Here is an 18,311-nt window from a genome sequence, read left to right as displayed (position 1 = left end):
TTGGTTGGTTTTCTTCCTTCAATATTTCTTCTACTTCAATTACATAAGTTGCCTCCATTGCACTTTCTAAGATGACTCTCATTGTCATGTTCTCTACTTGAGCCTGGTTGGCGTACAAATCCCCAAGTCCCCATATTCTTGCTTTCTACGAGTCCAGATTGCTATATGAAGCAGGTCCCCGTTTCAGTGCATTTGTCCATGTCTACACCTGCCTAGCCAGAGCCGCAGCATCCAAAAGACTTTCTGCAATGATGGAAATGTCCTCTGCACTGCCCACTGTAGTGGCTTTTTGCAGTATGATCAATGAAACCAAGGAACTAACATGTAAATTTAATTATTTTAAATTTAACTAGTCACATATGCTTCATGGCTCTCCTCCTGGAAAATGCAGGACACTAACTACACATCCTCCAACACATCCAATTCAGATTCTTTGTCCTCAGCACCAGTCTTCTCCTGTGACCTCAACCATGAGATGCCATCCAGTTAAATCATTTATTCATTCAGCACAGAATTCTAAAGCACGGTACATTTCAGACTCTTTGTTAATCAGTATAGAGAACAGAGAGGAAAGTTGCATCATTTGGCTACTCCAGGAAATTTACTGCCTACTACTACTGCCTACACTTTATACTATCTTGAGGTTCTGAATCTTTAACTCTACTTCTTTGTATCCTTCACGACCCCTTTGGGGGGCTTTGTACATAGAGGAGTTAATAGTTGTGCTAGGGTTTAACAAGGCTGGAAGCAGATGTTCAATAAAAACTTTTGGGAATCTTGGTTGATGGAGATGACATCAGCCGGTGGTTACAACAGGACAGAGATTCTACTTCCCTAAAACATGGAGAGGAAGGAGTTGAATGATGTTCAGAATCTTAATTTCTGTTCTCAGAATTTAATGCTATTTTCCTAATTCATGGGATGTCATCTTCTTTCCCTGCTAAGTCCTCAGCCTTGATTTTAGAGGCTTTTCTTTGCTCAGCATCATGAACCATTAAAGATACTTGGGCTAAGACTATGAGCTGTCTGTGGAAACCCAAATCCTTCCAGGAGACACGCCATAGCAAAGTGAATGGAAGCTCACCTTTTGTGGTCAGGGTTACACATGTTCTAGATTGTTCTATCTTGTAACATTGCATTTGCATATATTGTTAAGGGCAACAATGGGTTTTGGTAAAGAGATCTTATGGATTCTTTTCCTTGGTTGGTCCCATTTACTACATGTAGTTAATAACTCTAACTCCCCAGCTCCGTGGGCCTTACTATCTGTCCAAGTGACATGGCCCCCTGCCTCAAGTCGCTTGCTCATCATTCAAATAAGAGGTAAAATAAGCAAAGGAAGGGGTTAAATGGCAATCAGTGCCATCTGGAGCACACGACTGAGTCAAAACCAAGAGGGACAGAGTAGAATCTCTTTTCTGCCCCATCATTTGATTTCCAAGCATGAGGATCTTAGTCCTTCTCTCATGTTTCAGTATTTTCTATATCACAGAGTAAAGAAGATACTTGTCTTATCTAAGTCTCCTGTTCCAATTTTGTCATATTTCCTTTTGTTTTCTCTCAGTGGAGATTTTATATCATAGGCCATAAGAACTGATTTTTTGACTTCTAGCCACTCACACTCAACTGAAGTGAAGTCACACAGAGTTGTGGGCACTCCGTGAGCGCTTTTCCTCTGAGCGAAAGAGATGGTGAGCAGAGACTTCTGGCCCCACGTGAACCCTGTCCCATCTGCTTTGTCTTCTGTCTTTGGGACCATCTCGATGTCACTGACACATCTTTCGATGAAAGCTTCTCCAAAAGGCTCACTGTTGCTGCTTGACCTCCCCACGGAGCTGGTATGTGGGACACTTCAGGCTTTATTTGTTCTCAGCCTCTCAAACCTGATCCTGTCTCTAACATCAGGCCACTGTTGTGCCTGAACAAACATCCTGAGCACGGAAACCAGGCCTGAAGAAACAAGGCTATGTTTAAAGGCCGATATCCCACCCAGCGTCAAGATCCTGTTCGCTCATTCATAGCCTTATTTCTGAATGAGGTTAATCTCTCAAAAATTATACCGAACTTGGGGCCATTTCTTTTCTCACTGAGTATGTTTGAGAGGATGAGCTCAGTTCTTGGTCAGCTGTGCTCTGTTTCATTATTAACTCTATTTAAGAAAGCTGGGGGAAGGAAAACAGGAATCCAAGTCCCATCCGAGTGGAAAACATTGACCCCAAATGGCATTTAGCCTTTAGGTTGTGCTAAGCTCATTAGAATGAAGGTCAGAGCAAAAATCAATCTGTCCCTCACATTCTTATATCCACAGAGGAAAGCCATTAAAAAGATTACATATACATACATATAAATACACACACATTTATTTCCCACTTCCTCTCATTTTTATTATCCCTCTTTACTACCTGTTTTCACAGTAAGACAGTGTTATTTATGTTTAAATTATTTCCAAAAAAGGGCTGAATGGTTCGCAGGAGAGTCAAAGAGAAAGGCTAGGATAATAAGAGTTGATGAAAGAACAAATGTCATGATAGATTAGCCATTTCTTGTTTGATGAGGCTAAATGCCCAACAGGAACAGGGACCATGAAAAACTCAGCTGTGGGATCACTACTAACCTTGCCTGTAGAATTCTTCACAGACCCTTTCACTCCATTGCTTGCTCATCTCCCAGATTCTACAAGGATTGCAAATGTCAGCACACTTCAAGGCAATCTGAGAGACAACAGGGTGGGAGAGAAGGTTAGAGGCTGATCTTTCCACAGCCAACGTGCCCTAAGCCCGAGGGGCTGTCCCACCGGCCAGGGGGCCTCATGGTCCCCAGCCTGTATTTACAGAGTGCCTCTTCAGGAAACAGCAGGTATTCACCACCACACAAAACCTTCATTCAGAATCCCCACTTTATAGCTTTGAGAAGGAGAGAAGAGCCACGGTCCAAGGACAAGAGCTTCCTGGAGGAGGCCTGGGGTGGGCAGGCCAAGGAAAGCGGGTGGCCTGGCTCCTTCCATTGCCCCACCCCTTGCGAGTGGGGAAGCCGCAGGGGCCCCAGCCAGGCTCCGGTGAGATCATTTGGCCCTCATCCTCACAGTGGCCGCACTGACAGACGCCGTGGATCACCTCACTTCTGTGTGGGCTCTCGTGCCTGTGTCTGTGGATAACAAGCGAGCCCCGACTTGCTTATCCAGCCAGGGAGCTAAGGTCTATCAAACCTTGGAGCGTGTTGTGTCTCAAGCTAATTCTTTTTTTTTTTTTTTTTTAAGATTTTATTTATTTATTTGACAGACAGAGGTCACAAGTAGGCGGAAAGGCAGGCAGAGAGAGAGAGAGGAGGAAGTTGGCTCCCTGATGAGCAGAGAGCCCTGACGTGGGGCTTGATCCCAGTACTCTGGGATCATGACCTGAGCCAAAGGCAGAGGCTTTAACCTGCTGAGCCACCCAGGTGCCCCAACCCAAGCTAATCCAAAGCTTACCTCACATTGGTCTGGATCTGGGATGCCAGCTCTTGTCAATAATGCTGACTCTAAGAGGGTTACCTTGAATTCTCAGGAAAGTCCATTCTCTCCCTTAACCACCGACTGCTAAGTTGGGCCCCCGCTAGTGTGTTCTGGCCACCAGCAAAGTCTGTTTGTTTTGACCCAGTTCCTTGGCATCACAGAATCGCTGGCAATGCTGGCATGTGGGAATGCCCTGATCATATTAAAGTTACAAATTTGATTGTTTCCTTATTTCCCCGTTGTCGGGGACGCCAGGCCATGCTGGAACTGGTGAGGGGCAGAAGTGTCCTCCAGGATCTGCCCTTTGGGAATTCATTGGCCGCAGCAAGCCTTGCTTTTGAAATGCAAGTGTGCCAGCCAATTCTTTCAGCTACTCCCAACTTGGCTGGGAGTCTTGAACACCCGATATCTTGATCTTTGTGGCACTCAGGGACTACAAGATGGGTTTGGAAAGTAAAGAAGGAAGGAAACCTAGTTCTACAGCTGGGAGGAAGGCATTTCCTAGGAAGGATGGAGCCCTCGGGACAGCCACAGAGAGCAGCAGGAAAGCATGGAACAAAACCACTGCCCAGTTCAGTCTGCTCTGTGCAGCTGCATTTCCCTGGGTAAAGCCGGTCTATCTAGATGAATCCAGGGTCCATCCGTTCAGCCTTTTGTGCCAAAAGGAAGGAAGTAAGACAAGAGAAAATACAGGAAAAGGCTATGGTTTGGATACCAGCTCAGACCTGCCCTCATGGGGTCCACCCGTCCTCTCGTTCTCATGTTCCAAATGGCTCCTTGCCGTGAAAGGAAGCAGAAAGGGTCGCCCTGACACAATTCAGTTCATTCACTTAAGACTAGTTTGTGAGCCTATGAATTTAGGAATAAAAGGAAGTACAGCAGGGTTTGATGAAACGGGTTTTACATGAAGGAAGGTTACTTGGGTTTCAATTTTGTTCATACTACAGATAATATAACCTGGTTTTGTGTTATAGAAACAGTGTTTCTAAGTTGCACAGCTATCACAGGGGCCGCTTTTACACCAAGCCACAAAACGTGGTAGGTTCTTACCATGTATGGTTGCCCCACAGGGCTACTTTGTGGACACTATGGGGTAAGGAAAAGTGAGGGCTTATCAACTTGATGACATGAAACCCAGATTTTGCTTACTTGGAAAACACTTAAAAATTTCATGGGTCTCAGAGCTTTTCATAAAGTCGGTCACCGCTCTAACTGATCCCATGGGGGACATGCCTTCTCACAGGTGCTAAAGTGATTGATCACGTCACGAAGCATTTTTACCTGCAAGGAAGGCAGTGGCTTACTTCGTGGTGGCTGTTGCTTACCTGAAGCATAAAGTGTCTGTCGTGTACATCCTCCAGTCTTAAGTCTTTATTGTGGAGGTGAGTTTTCAGTCTGGTCAGAAATTCATTCTGCCTGTTGATGTCTGTGGCCAAGATCAAGGAGCCCAGCTGCTGTTCAATATCCTGTCTGCATCCGCGAAAGGGAAAGAGAAAACACACACACAGAGCAAATCCTTTGGGGGAGAGTGATCGGTTCTGCCCCCAGCAGGTGGCTTGGACTCTCATTGGTGTCTTTGATTTTGTTCGTTACCCAGAGTCCAGTCCCTCTGAGCTCAGGGGGACTCTCTAACCCCCGGTCACTTCTGTCTTTGGGCCGGAGGTGCTGGTAACTGCACAGTGAATAGTGATGGTAGTTTATACATTCCCATGGTAACCATGGGTCTAAAGACGGAAAATTGGTTAGAAATGCATGCTTTATGTGGGACATAAAAAACTGGATAGCATCGCAAGAGTTTGGGTTATGCTTTTAAAGAGTGGAAACCAACTCAGACATTCAGCTTTGCATGGAGAGAGAAAGGGCATGAGGAGAGTAATAATAAGGAAGACAATAACAGTGACTGATCTGATGGTATGAGAGATACACCAATGGAACAAAAGAGGCTAGGAAAGATACTGGGACTTAAAAAAAGAATCATGGGTAATTAAGACACCATTAAAAAATCAGTAGGCAAGCGATATAGTAGTTGACAAACGGTAGAGGGAAAATGAGATATTTTGGAAAAACAAGCAAATCAGAGCTTTAGCTCACACATAGAAGGAAATCAACAGAAGCAAAGATCCATAACTGTTTTTTAAAATTCATCTTCAAAAATTCAGTATACTTAGGTTTGTCTATAACATCTGTGTATAGCAGTCTTTATGAAGCTGATGATCGCTTACGTTTGCAACTATTCTTTACTCCTCCGCTTCCCCCCACCCCTCCATGTCTTAGGTTTACGGTGTCATACTTTATATCCCTTTATTTTATAGGGTGCTTAGAGCACACAGAGTTGAATGCTTAGGTATGAAGTAAATATCTGTCATCCCCAGCCAGGCGGAGAGCAGGAACGTACAAGCAATAGCATATATGGTCTGACCCTTGCACCTGTCCCCAAACCCCTTTTCTTACTATGGTATAACATTTAGTCTTCCTACAAAAGCAATCTATAATGCGGCATCCCACAGAGACAAAACAAACATGGCGTTTTTATCTGGGATCCATAGGGATGAGTAGACGTATCTCAGGAAAGGAGTGTACCTGAGCAGCCGGCAGGGTTAGGGCGGAGAGTCTGGCCCCGAGTCTTTCCCTCCTCTCCTCCTTTAGTTTTGTTTGCTCTTTCCCATCTGTTCTCTCTCGTTCTCTCCCTTCTCGTCTTCCTTTAGCTGTCCCTGACACATTCCTCCTCTTTTCTTCTCCTTCTTACTTGATTTCTTATTCGAGTTTTTAGTTCTCTGGATCTTTGCAAATGTTCTAGCAAAAGGCACAGGTTTTAAATCCCTGCATGATAATCGGTTTTATTTCATGCCAGGAGGTAAAAAGCGATCGGAACTGAAATTCTTCCTGCAAATGCCACATTCCTCTGGGTGCTAGGAAACAGCAAGATAGTGTCACGAGGCCAGAAATACATGTAGGAGCCCAGAGCACACTGCCTGTTCTGCAGAGGGGCAACTCGGTGCTTGACTTTAAGTTAGGCCCCCTCAGAAAGATGGGTGCATGGATCTGTTCATCTACTCTCCTCTAGCTGTCCTGAGTTCTGCACATTTAAGTTAACAGGTCAGAATTAGTGGATGATGTTCCAGGAGTTAACTCAGAACCATGTGGAAAATGAGGTACTGGCCTTCGATTTAGGATTTGGCCTGAATACCTGGATGGACAAACAGTGGGCCAGGAAACTAGTATTTCCCCTTCTGTTTAAAATGCAAGAGACATAGGTAAATTAATGGCCCCCAGAATAGCTGGGGCCAATTCAGTTACTTCAACAAAATACATCCCAGGAAAGAATTTCTGATTTCTGTGTTTGCTAAGACCGGCCATTAAAAAACAAACTTTATTGAACTAGTCTTAAATCTAGCTGGAGATCTCCTGTGTTCCCTCTTGATAAATATTTATTATTTGGATCTTTGTGGGAGGACACTGTTGCTAACGTAAAAGACAGGAATGTGACAAAGCCTAGCATTGATGCTGAAGAGTGTGAAAGCTGAGAGCTGTTTATTATCCTTCTTCCTGATGTTAGGTCAGAGACCATCCAAGGGCCTTTCAAAGCTCATGGAGAGATTCGGGTTCTGGGTTGCTGTAACTGATGCCAAATCTCCTTGGGGCAACCACCAAGCGCAGGCAGGAAGCACAGCCGACTGTCTCTGTGCCCTTAACCCTGGGGTCTCAAGCGTGGCCTAGAGAAAGCGGCTTATCTCTAAGGTGTGGACATCAGTACATTTCATCTCTACATCACTTACGTCATTTCCTCTGGCAAGTGAGCAAGAAGCCTCGATTCTCGAAGCATGCCGATTGTAGATCGCCAGTGGTGATTCTCCAGCACAGACATATTCTAGAAAGAAAGAAAATCAAAGTCATAAATGAGAGAAAAGGCAGATTCTGATCTTTCACACCGCACACCGTTTCCCTGAGGCCAGTGTTTGCCCTCTAGCCCATCTATCCCTGGTGACAAAGCGGCAGGCGAGAGAAGAAACAGAAAATAGAACCACCGCAGGCTTATAATGACGGTGGGACAGTGGCGGGACAGTGGCAGGGCTAGTCCCTTGCTGTGTCTCCCCTGGTGGGTTATTCTCTCTGCCCCCTGCCCCCATTTTTGATAGCTCAGTCAAGCAGCACTCAATGTAGAAGAAAACAAGCAAAACAGGTAAAAATAGGTAATAATAGATACCGCAAGTCCCTGCGCGTAATATAATTCAAGATTTTACTACTCAGCTGAACAGAAGCAGGCCCCACAAGCTCTGATCCATGGCACTAACCACTGAGAATATTCTGTGTCTGGTTCAGCCAGGTGGCTGGTGACATATTCAGATTCCTGAGTCCCAGTCAAGATAGTTTTGATTTGGTAGGTTTGTGGTGAGTAATTTTTATGTTGACTAAAGTTTGAGAACCACTATGCTATGGAAGCAGCTTTATCAATAACCATCGTGGTCAGTAGATTTGCACTTAGCCTTTTAGGGACGAGTTTCAATCCACGGTTGCTTCCTTGTTCAATGATCTTGACATTCCTTCCCTCGTGGGAACCTCGGCTATGTTCCATCTCTCCTTTGACCTTACTGATATCTTAAATATGCTGCTTGTGTGCACATTAGCTAACTGTTTAAATAGCAACTATTTCTTACAATCCATTGTGTTTTATGTGAATTAGCAAGCATTATGACCTCGCCTCTGACTCGATGCATATAGAATTGAACCCCTCTAGTCCCCAGGAAATATTTTTGCTTTTATTATTTTTTTTCTGATTTATTTATTCATTCTCCATTTTATTTCAGATGGGGCTATAAACTTAACACAGAACACAGGAAGATAGCATTTGTTAAAAGTAAGGTATTGCATGACGGCATATATGAGGTACTTAGAGTAGTCAAATTCATACAGACAGAAGAGTGGTTGCCAGGGGCCAGGCGGGAATAGGAGTGATTATGTAATGGGTACAGAGCTTCAGTTTTGCAAGAGGAAAAGAGTTCAAGAGATGGATGGTGGTGATGTACTTAATACCATTGAATTGTACACTTAAAAATGGTTAAGAAGGGGGTCCCTGGGTGGTTCAGTGGGTTAAAGCCTCTGCCTTCGGCTCAGGTCATGATCTCAGGGTCCTGGGATGGAGCCCTGCATTGGGCTCTCTGCTCAGCAGGGTGCCTGCTTCCCCCCCCCCCCCCCCCACTCTCTGCCTACTTGTGATCTCTGTCAAATAAATAAAATCTTTAAAAAGGTGAACTTTAGGGGCGCCTGGGTGGCTCAGTGGGTTAATGCTGCTGTCTTCGGCTCAGGTCATGATCTCAGGGTTCTGGGATCGAGTCCCGCATCGGGCTCTCTGCCCAGCAGGGAGCCTGCTTCCTCATCTCTCTCTCTCTACCTGCCTCTCTGCCTACTTGTGATCTCTCTCTGTCAAATAAATAAATAAAAATCTTTAAAAAAAAAAAAGGTGAACTTTAAGAGGGTGAACTTTACATTATATTTGTTTTCCCACAATTAAAACAAAAAACGAGAGGGAGGAAGCAAGGAAAATAATATGGAGACTAAATGGAGCCCAGAGAGTGACTGGGAACTATCCCACCATTGTGCCCTGCTTGGGCACACCTAACTTAGCCACCCACCACGCAATGCTCAGCTTCTTCAGCCAATCCGAACAGAGAATCCTAGGGTCCATTAAGATAAAGCAAATTCAAGAAAACCTCCACTGTTCTTGGGTCTCCAACCAGACTGTGATATCCTTCCAGGACTTTGAGAAATGAGTTTCATGAGGCAGCATCTGGGATAGACTGCTCTGCTGCCCTTCCTTTCTTCCCTCACCAAGGAATTATTATTCTTTATTCATCACCTGACCGTGTTTGAACTGGTGATGAGATTTGGTGACTTTTATCAACTGGTCCATTATCTCCTTTTGGGCATGAGCCACACACAACAAAAGAGAATGTTTGTTCGAAATAAAAGGTCAGACTAATTTGTTTTGATTGCAAAGATTTATGAGAGCAGAGAGCGATAGGTCAGCGTGACTTAAGGGATGTTCTATGCTGCCGTGATATTTCATTCAGTCACTCGCAAGTGTTCACTTGCTAGACTAATTCTTGTAGATGTGGAGGCAAGTAAGTTTTCCGAGGGGTCAGAACACTGGACGAGACCTAATGATAAATGACACCATATCCCTGTTGAGTGGAACAGAAGAGTCTGGAGGATTGCCTCAAGCATAGTTACTCATGTCAGCCTGATTTTACATCTTCATTAATAATCTTCCTGGAGACGGGATAAAAGGATACTTGGGAAGTTTGCTGGTGAAACCATATTTGGAGCTGAGCTCTGGGAAAGTGGAAGGAAACTGAGCGAGCCTGGACACTGGCACAGAATAAAAGACATTAGAATGCATGATTATGAAAACAAATTTTCGTGGAGCAGTCATTATAAATAAAAGTATGTTTTGGCCAGAACTGTGCTGGAAGTAGGGGTGGCTCTGTGGATTCCAGAGAATGAGAAAAGAAAAGCAGGGGGACGAACATTTATGAAGCGCCTACTCTGTGCCAGCCATCTCTATGATCTCATTCAGGCCTCACTTAGCTGTCTACTATTTTTATTGTTAACTTGCAGATACTAAATTTCAGGTTTCTTTGCAGGGCTGCTCAGCTAGTGGTTGAGGAAGGCCTTAAACCCAGGCCTATGGTTCTCAAGGCCGAAGCTTTGCACACAGCCCTTGCTGCCTCCCAAGAATTTCTTCTGTGTGGCCACAACCAAGCATTCAGAAGCCTGCCATTTATAAACTGAGAAATGCCTGCAGTTTCACTTAATTTTCCAGAAATTACCTATAAGTTGTTGCTTTAAAAGTCTATGGTTGATTGTTTTAATGAGATGATAGTTTTTCCCCACATTGGAATCTTGGCAGTTACCTTTAAATTTGATTTCACTGTGAAAAATCCTGTAGTTGGAATGTTGGGAGTTGAGTAGATTGAGGCTGTATTGGGAAAGAATTCATCGCTCATGTGCTTTTAGCCCGCACATCCACTTAGACCTGCTGGTTCTTCCAACATGGCAATGCTTACGCCCATCCCTTCCTTGCATTCAAGCGACCTTATTTTAGGGCTTTCGTATCCTTCTTTTCTAACCTCCTGCAATCCATCCTCCTTACAGTGGTCAGAATGTGACTTGCTCACTTGACAGTTTGTTTTTAACCATCTCCTTAATCATTGGTTGAAATATAAACTAATATTTTTTTGAGCACTGATTAATATGCCAGGTGCTAGGGTGGGTCCTAGGGGTGGAAAGATTAATAAGACAAATTGCTGCCCTCAATTCAAGAAGTTCACCTAATTGAGTTCACCTAACTTCGATATGATTATGCCATCTGCTTTCTCCCATGCTCCAAACCCTACATGATTCTTTATCAGATATTCTTTGTCAGATAAATGAAGCCTCAGCATTCAGTGCTCTCAGAAAATTATCTCAATTGCCATCCTGTTCCTACACGTTTGAAACAAATGAATATCATTATCGCTCTCCTATGAAGATCTTATGGTGCACATAAATGATGCCACATTAGTAAGACGGTAACATATTATTGAAATAATTATTAAATTATGAATATATGACTGTCCTTTCAGTGTTCTTTTGTTAATTTCATGTCTTCCAGGGTGAGTTATGATGCTCAAACACCTCTATCTCTGTGTTTACTTAACAACCTCTCATTTGTCTTTCAAAATCCATTTCAAATACTCCATCCACAAAGCCATTGGGAATCATTCCAGTCAGAGGCAAACTTCATTTGCTCTGAGTCCTGTAGCTCTTTCTTCTGGCATTAAGTCCTGGCATCTGAGTCCTGGAGGACTCAGAGCCTTTGACATGTGTTAGAGTTATTCATGTGCTTACCAGATTATAAACTACATGTGAGTAGAAAACCCGTTTTGTTCCTTTTGTATCCACCCCACTATAAGCCTTGCACAGAGAAAGTGCTTTCTATTAATTTGCAAAGTAAGCTGCTGAACAAATTATTTTATTCATTTGACAAATATATTGAGCGCTTACTCTGTTCTAGGTGCTGATTACATCAACGAACAAGACAAACGGGGAACCGATGGTGGCAGGAATGGGACAGACAGATAATAAACAATGAACATAATAAATACTTCAATTCTGAAAAGAACCGCATTCATGTCAAAAGGCAGTAAATGGATGGAAAGAAGGAAAATAGAGCAGAATAGTGGGAATTTGAGAGCCTTTGGAAGTGGGGCTGCTAAGGTAGTTGGGTAAGATGTAAGATTTGAACAAAGGCTTGAAGGTAGGAGGTAGTGTGAGCAGGAAAGTAACAGGATAAGAAGTTAGACAACGAGAGACCAAATCATGTATGGCCTTCTGTCTATTATAAAGCTTTTGATTTTACTCTGAGAGAAATAAGGAGCCACTGTAGGAGTTTGGGAGGAAGGAAATGATAAAAGATTTTAATAAGATCACTGAGGCTGCTAAGTTGAAAGTGGACTTTGGAGGGAATAAGTGTAGAAGGAGGCATAGCTGGCTCTTCGGGGGTAGGAGCAGTCATCCAGGCAAGAGATGATGGAGGTTGGGGAGCCGAGGTGGAAGTGGGCAGAACGGTCAGTCTGGACCTAAGGATGACTGCAGTGTTTTTGGCCTGAGCAGCTGGAAGGATGGCCCCTCCATCACTTGTGACGGGTGGGCTGCAGGTGGAGTGGGTTTACAGGACATGTTGAGTTCTAGATGTCTGTTTGACATATGGACCTCATAGTGGAGATCTCAAACAGCTAAAGCAGTATTAACAACAACAAAAGGAAGATAAAACAGTTGCATGAGTGTTATAATAATTCTGAATGGAGAGAGAATGTCACATAAAGGGCAAGACCATGTTGATGAATCATTCTGATGGTCTCTGCTTTAAAATTAAGCCTCAGAGACTCCTGGGTATTCATCCCCTCAATCTGTTTTCTTTTGCTTCTCATTCACAGAGCCTCAGTTTTAGATGGTCTCATGGTCTCAAAGAGAACATTTTCTAGCCTCCTTTACAACTAGGTGGGATCAGTTGACTAAATTCTCATTCATTAAATGTACGCAGAAATGTTATGTTGGATTTCTAGGAAGCTTGTTTAATGGGAATTGACTTCTCTGACAGAGGCCTCTCTTGTTTTTCCCATTCTTCCTTCTCATGGTCTGGAATGCAGAAGGAATAGCTAGAGCTCCAGCAGCTATCTTGTGCAGTGAAGAAAAGTGTAACACCCTAGTGATGGCGGCTTGTAGAACTAAAAGAATTCTTGGTCCCCTCATCCTTAATTTTGTGAAGCCCCTGTGCCAGTTCTGAACTACCAACCTCTAGACTTATTTGATGGAGAATAGAGATAAACTTCTGTCCTCGGTTAAGCCATTAAAAACACCAAGTAATTTAAGTTTAGTATATGGTCTTCCATATCACCCTGGAAGGGTTAATGAAAGGATTTTTCAATGTTTTGGTCTGTAATCCTGCTTGGTTTTTGGATAAGAGTGATAATAAAGAATTTTATAACTCCAAAAGCGTGAGGAGAGTACACCTCAGTAAAATCAGAAATACATGCGTGTGCCTGTGGGCCTGTCTGCACACCCACCTGCTCACACATGCCCACCCACGTACATGCCCCCCCCCCCCCCCCATTTCTTACTTTTGAGATAAACCATTGCCCTCTGCTAGGAAAGATTCTTCTAGCTCTCTAAACAGAACTGACAGCTCCCTCTTCCACCCCAAACCCAGGCTTCTGTCTTGGTGTCTGAGATACTTTATAACAACTTTGTTCCCTGGCTCCTACGTGTCAGTGATCTTCACAGGTTTTTGTTCATTTACTCTTGAAAATAACTTTGAGAAATCATGCTCTTCATATAGTTTTAAAAAATTGAGGGTTGCCTGGGTGGCTGGGTTAAGCCTCTGCCTTTGGCCCAGATCATGATCTCAGGGCCCTGGGCTCTACCCCTGAATCTGGCTCTCTGCTCAGCAGGGAGCCTGCATCCCCCTCTCTTTCTGCCTGCCTCTCTGCCTACTTGTGATCTCTCTCTCTCTATGTCAAATAAATAAAATCTTTAAAAAAAATTGATATCTAAACCTACAAATTTCAATGGTAGCACAAGAGGGAATGCCCTGCATATTCGTGACTACTGGTGATTTAATACAAAGTCATTGCATCATTCTTTTTTATAGTAAGTGTATCTAAGGGACTCTAAACACCAACGGCATTTAATACATATTTATCACCTGTTGAAAAAAACACATGTGTAATTCATTTTTTGAGTTAGAATTCTAACTCAAATTTAAATTTAAATTCTAACTCAAATTTTAAATTGATTCTTTCCCTTCTAGAACTTATATTCCCAATCTATTTCCCCATAGAATTTTATCTTAACATAATATATTTTTAGGTGTGAAATTCCTTTATTGTCACCTATCATATTTCTCTGCAACAAAGATATGTACACAATTTGACATTTTAATTTAACAAACATTTCTAATGTCAGGCTCTAAGTAAGTAATAAATATTTTTCCAGCCTGAGTTTACAATGCAATTATTATTAGTAATAAGGGATCAGGATATGTGTATATGGCCAATTTAGAAAAAAAAATTGTGCTTAAGAAAAAAAATTTTCTAGCCATACATCTATTTATGTGGTGACTGGGAGAGTTAAAATATGTCAGTTTATAGGAGACTATGCAATCTGCAGAATGGGTAAGAAATATGTTCTTCTTTTGCAAAGTGAGAGTAGCTGAAACGGAGAACTGGCTTGACTGCCAGTCAGTTTAAGGGCCTTCAAATGGATTCTGTTAGCACTACTCACGCCTGTGTGCCCCATGGAAAATCTTCATGTATCCTCATGGGTGCACAGGCCTGTTCTGAAAAGTGCCGCCATACACGATCACCACTGAGAGCAGGGAGCATATCTTATTTATCTTTGAGCCCCAGTACGTGGCACAGTGCCACTTAAACAAGTCAATATTTGTTGAATGGATACTGACTAATTACTTTCCGAAATCTGAAAGTTCAGTAGCTGCAAGAGTTTAAATAACTTTAAAAGAAAAGAGTTCTGTTCATTTTTTTTGGCCAATACCCTAAAGGAGCCAGACTTGGGGTCTTCTTTTGGGAAATCCTTAGATTTAGGTGGAAGCCAAAGAGATTTTAAAAAATATTACAGCGATGTGCTCTTTCCCACTACTCATCTGCAGATAGCCAGGATCAAGTAAATGATTCCAAAAATAACATGTATCTGATAGCATTTTTCAATTCCAAGATAAGCAAATAAGATGATTATAAAGAATTTTTCAATCAATGCTTTTCATTCTTCATGTAGTAAGAATTTATAACCAACAGGAAATGGACAGTGGAAGTGCGTGCCCTGATTTGGTGGTCTCCCTGGTCTGAGTGCTGCTGCCCCTGCTTGGCAGATTTCCACTCAGGGTCTCTGGCGTCCTCCCTATTGCCAATATTCCTGAGCTCTTGGCGTTAGTCAGATTCTGTCTTTTCTGTTGCAGGTGTCCTGTCTGTACGCCCACCATCCTTCTACTGACTCCTCCAGCAACCTTCCTCCTACCCAACAAATAGTCCCTGAGCACCAGGACTGTGCTCAGTGCCAAGGGAGGACACAGAAGGAGGTAGGTACCCAGAAGATTGCAGACGATGTGGGCCGGTGGTGGTGTGGACAGCCAACCGGGCAATGGCAATTTAGAGACATGAGCACTGGGATAGGGTAAGTAATGAAGAGCTGGAAAATCTTAAAGAGGAGCAGGGAAAATGGGCTCTTAAAACAAAAGGAGGCTTTCAGGAAAAAGATATGTCCAAATTGAGCTCAGAAGGATGAGTGAGTTAGAAAGGAAGGAGGGCATCATCTTCCATAGACCCAGGACCTGGGATGTATTAAGCTCTCCGTGAATATTTGTTGAATGGATAAGAGAATGAGTGACATGTTTGGGAATCTGAAAGTAGATCCGATTGGAGGATGCCTGGGGGCCGAGTTGAGTCAGAGCAGAAAGTGAAGCTGGGAATGTCGCGTGGCCTGAGCATAACAGGATTTGTAAATGGTGTGAAGACATTTGGGCTCGATCATGAGGATAAGGGGTTTTAAGCAGTAAAACCTGTAGGGTCAGATTTGAGTTTCGGGAAACTCGTGCTGGCAAGAGAGTGGAGGGAGGACTGGAGACGGGCGAGGCTGTGTGGACCCCAGGATGATGGTGGTGCCGTGCGTTTTGGGGGAGAGGGTGCTGTGAGCAGGCAGGGATTTCCTGGTCCTTCATAGGAAGCGGCCAGAGTTATCTGTGTCCTCACTAACAGTGGGATGGCTCTGCTCCTATACACCCCTCTGGCTTTCACAGTGGTTCAAAGACCAATAGCAGGGGCACCTGGGTGGCTCAGTGGGTTAAGCCGCTGCCTTCAGCTCAGGTCATGATCTCAGGGTCCTGGGATCGAGTCCCGCATCAGGCTCTCTGCTCAGCAGGGAGCCTGCTTCCCTCTCTCTCTCTCTGCCTGCCTCTCTGTCTACTGTGATCTCTCTCTGTCAGATAAATAAATAAAATCTTCAAAGACCAATAGCAGAAAAAGCTCAATTGAAGAAAGAAGAAAATAATCCTAAATGCAGGTGAAGATCTGAGCATAGGATGAAATGATAGCACTTCAATAGTCATTGAAATCCCCTGTCCTGTTTGGAGTCCCACATTAGGTACCCCGTCCGTCTACCCTGAAGAAGTATCAGCTCAGCAATTTTGCATTATCCCAACGACAGTGAGTCCTCATGTCCCAAACTCTTTATATTTATACTTTTAAAGATAATCTTCATCTTAGAATTGAAAGAGTACCTATCTCCTGTCGTGGCAACATAACTTATTAGAGTTTTAATTTGGAAAAAATAAAACTCTTAAAACCCCTGCGGCAAAGCCTGTGTTTCCCTTTATGTTGAATTATCAAGTACTATCCGCTCTAAGAACAAAACAATCCCTTTGTTCCTGAATAACATCACATCAGGCATTTAATAAACCACCAGCACAGGTTTTCAAATTAAATCAAGAGTCTATTTGTCAGAGAGAAGCCAGCAGAACAGAACTGCTCTCATGCAAGGCAGCTTCCAACCGTTTCTCCCCTATTTATCAGACACTTTCTTCGATTAAAATATGTTGATAAACTGAGTCTGGTGTATCACAGGAATCCGAGTTAACGACACATTTTTAAAAACAATAGGAACATAGTGTGCACTTTCATTTTGACTCACTCATGAAACAGGGAAGCAAGACGTGAGGACACCATGGGGTTGCTGGGCTCTTCCCTGACAAGCCAGAGGGTCCCCTCTGTAACTCTGCAAGCCCCTCAGCCCAGGAGGGCTCAGAGGGACAGAAGCTCCTTGAGCCTAAATAAGACCTTGGCCCCTGGTGAAGCTGTAACACAGCCGCGCTTCCTGCCCGCAGGAAGACATCTTTCTCTGATTCCCAAAGCACTGCTCTGAGAACCTGGACACCAACTGCTGTCCATGGGGCAGGCCCGTGTTCAGATGAGGGCCCCGGACAGGCCACACACAAGCTACTGCACTGTAAGCAGAAGAAACTTTATGAAACAGAAAATCCAATTTGAGCCTCCTTCCTGCAATTTTCACATGATTGGCCCCAACACTGTTCGTACTGCAGAAATTATGAGGTTCTGTATCATCTTTGCAGTTGCTTGTTTGAAGAGGGGTCATAGGACCATGTGGCAGGAACATTTCTCCTGGCTCTGTCAAGTTCCTATTTATGGTTCAGAGTCAGTAGAACAAATAGTGGTTAAATATGCTGATGGGGGATGCCTGGGTGGCTCAGTCGGTTAAGTGTCTGCCTTTGGCTCACTTCATGATCCTAGGTCCTGAAATCGATCCCTGCATCAGGCTTCCTGCTCAGAAGGGAGTCTGCCCCTCCCTCTGCTTCTCACCCCATCCAAGCTCTCTCTTTCTCTCTTTCTTAAATAAATAAATAAAACCTTAAAAAAAAAAATGTTGACCTGCTCTAAGTGCTTGTGCTAAGTGACTAAGAAAAATGATTATATAGTTCTGTAAGATAATATAGAATTCAATATTATGGAACATTACATTACACTGTAAGGAACAATGATTAATTAGTTTATTCATTAGGCTGCTCTATCATTAGTTAAGATGTTAGATAAGTTAGACCCTATCAAAAGGAATTACATTTGAAAAGGAAATGAAAGTGATTCTTTTTGCAATATTCCTTGTTGTGATAACCAATATCCTATCAAATTTAATGCTTACTTTGCCCAACTGCTGAGCACACAGGTGGGGGAGGGGCAGAAGCTAAGTGCTCCCATGTCTCCCATGTTCCTTTCTCTTTCAGTCCACCGGGGACATCTGGATGGCCTCCACTCTACTGAGAGAGGTGCCATGTGGAAGTGCTTTTTCACCTTCATGTTGAGCTTGGGTTGGCAGTTCAGCTCGTGAGTCTGGTCCAGACATCAGACAATGGGAGGGAGCCCTCTGACCTGGCCTTCACTCCAGCTGCCCTGACTCTCTCTTTATCTCAGGGCAGAAGCACAGGCTGGGTGTTACGCAATGATCTTATTTATTAGAACTAAAAGAGCACAGCCAACAAAAGGAGGGAGAGGAAGCTCTCTTCCATTTTTATCTCATTTATAGAAAAACTAGATTGCAGAAAGTCACGCACAGGGTGTTCTCAGCCCACATAATTCCTGGCACATCTTCTCTACTGGATTCTCATTAACCAAATGTGTTTATGTGGGTGTGTATAATTTTGTTTGTGTGAATACACACACACATACACACAAAATCACAATATATTGTGTAATATATATAT

At 43.4% G+C, this 18,311-nt stretch overlaps 1 protein-coding gene across 3 annotated transcripts in view; it reads right to left on the bottom strand.

Annotated features, from left to right (window-relative positions):
* The window catches only part of PDE7B (phosphodiesterase 7B), a 311,440-nt gene that overhangs the window by 9,093 nt on the left and 284,036 nt on the right, over positions 1–18,311 (bottom strand). For all 3 annotated transcript variants that reach the window (XM_059400779.1, XM_059400780.1, XM_059400781.1), the window contains 3 exons: positions 7,267–7,358; positions 4,816–4,960; positions 2,615–2,711 (listed from right to left, as the gene is read on the bottom strand). In XM_059400779.1, the coding sequence (XP_059256762.1) occupies positions 2,615–2,711; positions 4,816–4,960; positions 7,267–7,358 (334 nt within the window). The remainder of the gene's footprint in view (positions 1–2,614; positions 2,712–4,815; positions 4,961–7,266; positions 7,359–18,311) is intronic.

This window comes from Mustela nigripes, chromosome 5, assembly GCF_022355385.1.
Source record: "Mustela nigripes isolate SB6536 chromosome 5, MUSNIG.SB6536, whole genome shotgun sequence".
In the NCBI taxonomy this organism is placed as follows: domain Eukaryota; kingdom Metazoa; phylum Chordata; class Mammalia; order Carnivora; family Mustelidae; genus Mustela; species Mustela nigripes.
The sequence above is the reverse complement of the archived record's forward strand: the minus strand, read 5'-3'. Positions and strand labels throughout refer to the sequence as shown.